We start from the raw sequence: 3,324 nt of genomic DNA, 5'->3' as shown, positions 1-3,324 counted from the left end.
CAGGACCTTCGGCCCGTTGAACATCTCTTCCTTAGTTGGGTTTGTCACTTGAATAGAGTCATTGGCTAACACGATCACCTTTCACTTTAAAATCATGGTACCAAACATTTTTAGTTAGTTACATCTATAAAATTTTACTCTCTTTAAATTGGTCCTTCTCTTTGGATCCATTATGCTCATATTCGAAGTTTGAAGTATAGTTGGCTGTAATGGAGTTGTGCTCTCATCAACGTGTAGAGTTCTACTCTCAGATAGTAGATTATAAAGCATTGTATTTAGAGAACTTAGGGTTGCCAAAGCCATGTGAATATACGATGAATCGATGCTTTCATATAATAAAAGATCTATACTATGGGCAACAGTAAATCGGGAATGTGCAGGATTAGATATAGATATTAACAAGTACTAAATCCAAAAAAAAAAAAAAAAACTAGAACCAAGTAGTAAGTAGTTTGGACTTTGGATTCTTTCACCATGATCGTCTTCGTAAGTAGTTTAGAGTTATGCCTGGCACTGAGTACGAAATGTAATTCCCCATTTACATCAAAAGACTAGCAACCATCCATCTACACCGAGCTTCCACTTTGCAACCGGTTAGCTAACTGAGTTTAGTTACAATTAAAATAAGTTGCACAAACAACATACATAATCAATCCTCTAACTCGGTTAATCAAAGGAGCAACCAATCCACCTAAGATAGAGGTATTGACTGGGTTTCAAGAATGACACAAGGATTATGTTCCCATTTATACATTATCATGTATGGCGGGTTCATCACTCCCTCGATTGGATCCTCCATGATCAGATCCAAAAGTAGTCCGCCTGCTCATGTTGGCTCGCTGCACCAACCGTACTAAGGCTTGAACCACTTCTGACATTGGTGGTCGGAATTCAGGCTCCAGCTGTGCCAAAAGTTTATTAGTAGAATGAAACAAAAACATGCCAAAGGTGTCTATGATACAGATTACCTCCCCCCCGTAGGAAAGGGTATTGAAATAGTCCCCAAAACAAATAATGCACATAGAATCAACAAAAAAATGTTAGCCAAATACCTGAACGCAGAGAGCAATAACATCTGCAAAACGAGACAAAGATTTAACAGGATATAACCCTTTCAGCGCAGGATCAACCATTTTGGTCAATGCATCAATATCATGGAGTTGAGGTGCGGCCCAATGAACTAGAGACTGCTCAGCTCTAGGTCTCGAGCTGTTGAGAAATTTTTCAAAAACCAAGGGGGAAACGTGTGAATGTTATAATATCATTGCATAATCTCAAATCTCTGCAGAATGAGCGCATGAATGTGCCCTCTACATCTGGGATCACATGAAAGAAGAAAACTGTTTGCATTAAAAAGTATGCCAATCATTCACCTATCAAATGGTTTACGTCCGCTGAGTAGCTCCAACATCACAACTCCAAAGCAATAAACATCACTTTTCATGGTATACTGACCACACAAAGCAACTTCAGGTGCATCATATCCAGATCCGGCATTTTGGTTCAACACCTAATCACAAGACATAAGTTAAAATTGTGTAGTTTTTGTAAGCTTAATTTCAATGAGTAAAAGGATAAGCTGCATTTGTTAATAGCATGATCAGTATTCCTGTTTATCAAATTTCCTAGTCAATTAGCCTGAAGAGCCAACTAGGCAACTAGTGCCCTTTATCATTCTGTGCTAATCACTGAATTCGCACTACACTACATTCGCACTACGCTACAACTTATACTTCGTGCATTCACATTATAAAAATTACTTGTGTAGTTGTCACATTGTCAGGAGGATCTTAAAAGTTGAAAGATACCAAAAAACGAAGCTTATGTAACCTAGTCATAACTCGAGAACAACTAGGGCCGGTGGTCATCATTTTAAAAGTATATGTTCAATCATTAGTATCTTTATTTACACATCATATAACTCAACATATTAGGTGAATCCACAGGGAATAGGAGTAGAAAACCAAGTTTAAGAAACAGAGTTAAGAGTTATTTTGGCCAAAATACAGTCACATTCAATCATACAAGTATTCATTTGCAGAATAAAGATACAAAAGCCTACAAAATCACCTGGTCTGCATTTGGAATATAGCTTGCTAATCCACTGTCTGAAAGATGAGGATTAAGTTCTGCATCAAGTAATATGTTGGCTGATTTAATGTTCTTGTGTACAACTGATGGTGAACAAACTTCATGTAGGTACCTAGGGGAAGAAAGAGCGAGTGAAGTCACATCAATGAGTCTAAACTCTTGAGGCGAACATTTAGGTCAATGTTGTGCAAATATATGTTGCCACAACGCCGCATGAGTAATCGGTTTTTAAGCTTCTATCATAAGTAAATAACTTAGTTACTTCAATGAGGGGCAACTTCCCTATTACAGCTAAACTAAAATATTGATTTTCAGATGGTAATGGATAAAATCAAATTTTAAAATCACAGTTTGTAATCTCAAATAAAGCTAATCAATCAGGAAAAAAAAGAACAAAATGATCACTGTGAATTAATCAACAAGTTACGTGCAAAGCTAACCATGAAACAATTTTTCTTTTTCAAATATATATAATAAGAAAGATGGGAATGGAAGAGAGTGGAAACGAGGAGCTAAAACAACATGGCAAGCTTAGATTTGCAAGAAGAAAATAATCTATCCTGCAATGACACAACTTCCACATCATGATCTTCTAATTTCATTAGTTCAGAAATAACTTACTCTAAAGCACGCGCAGTCCCCAATGCAATCTTCACACGGGAATTCCATATCAATGGCTTACTATATTCATCTGATAGGTGAAGGAAGTCATGCAGTGATCCATTTCTATGAAACTCATAGACTAAGAGGTGCTGCCCATACTCTGAACAATAACCTACTAGTTCTGTCACGTTCGGATGATGTAAATGAGAGATGTTTGAAACTATTTCTGTAAATTCTTCAGAAAGGTCATTGGGAAGGACAGATGAATCTATTTTCTTCACTGCAAGAACCTACAGCATTTGACGGGGATAAAAGAAGTCAAAACCATTGATATAACTTGGCATATGCATAGACTAAAGGTCTGGTTCAACTATATAAATGTTCATCTTCTTGTGGACTGTGGTGACAGTGTGCACAAGAACTTTTCGACTTCTCGGCCTCTTTTTCTCCTTGTTTCTTTGGGTTAGTGGAGGGAGTGTTGGAAATGAAGAGAGACGCTAGCAGCATTATGTTATATAATCTTGCATCCACCTACTTGTTTGTCAACACTCAGATTGTGATTTGACTCAGTTAAAAGGTAAACTGCATAACTTGACACTATTCCGGAGATACTAGTCTTAACCACCAGAA

At 37.2% G+C, this 3,324-nt stretch overlaps 1 protein-coding gene across 1 annotated transcript in view; it reads right to left on the bottom strand.

Moving 5' to 3' along the window:
• LOC107646143 (protein STRUBBELIG-RECEPTOR FAMILY 7-like) overlaps positions 715-3,324 on the bottom strand; it is a 6,143-nt gene continuing 3,533 nt past the window's right edge. The window contains exons 12-17 of the mRNA XM_021104225.1: positions 3,230-3,239; positions 2,713-2,984; positions 2,071-2,203; positions 1,374-1,510; positions 1,053-1,209; positions 715-902 (exon numbers count right to left, since the gene is read on the bottom strand). Coding sequence (XP_020959884.1) covers positions 747-902; positions 1,053-1,209; positions 1,374-1,510; positions 2,071-2,203; positions 2,713-2,984; positions 3,230-3,239 — 865 coding nt within the window. The 3' untranslated portion in view covers positions 715-746. The remainder of the gene's footprint in view (positions 903-1,052; positions 1,210-1,373; positions 1,511-2,070; positions 2,204-2,712; positions 2,985-3,229; positions 3,240-3,324) is intronic.

The sequence above is a fragment of the Arachis ipaensis genome, chromosome B06, assembly GCF_000816755.2.
Source record: "Arachis ipaensis cultivar K30076 chromosome B06, Araip1.1, whole genome shotgun sequence".
Classification (NCBI taxonomy): Eukaryota; Viridiplantae; Streptophyta; class Magnoliopsida; order Fabales; family Fabaceae; genus Arachis; species Arachis ipaensis.
Note: the sequence above shows the minus strand (reverse complement) of the source record. Positions and strands in the feature narration are given on the sequence as shown.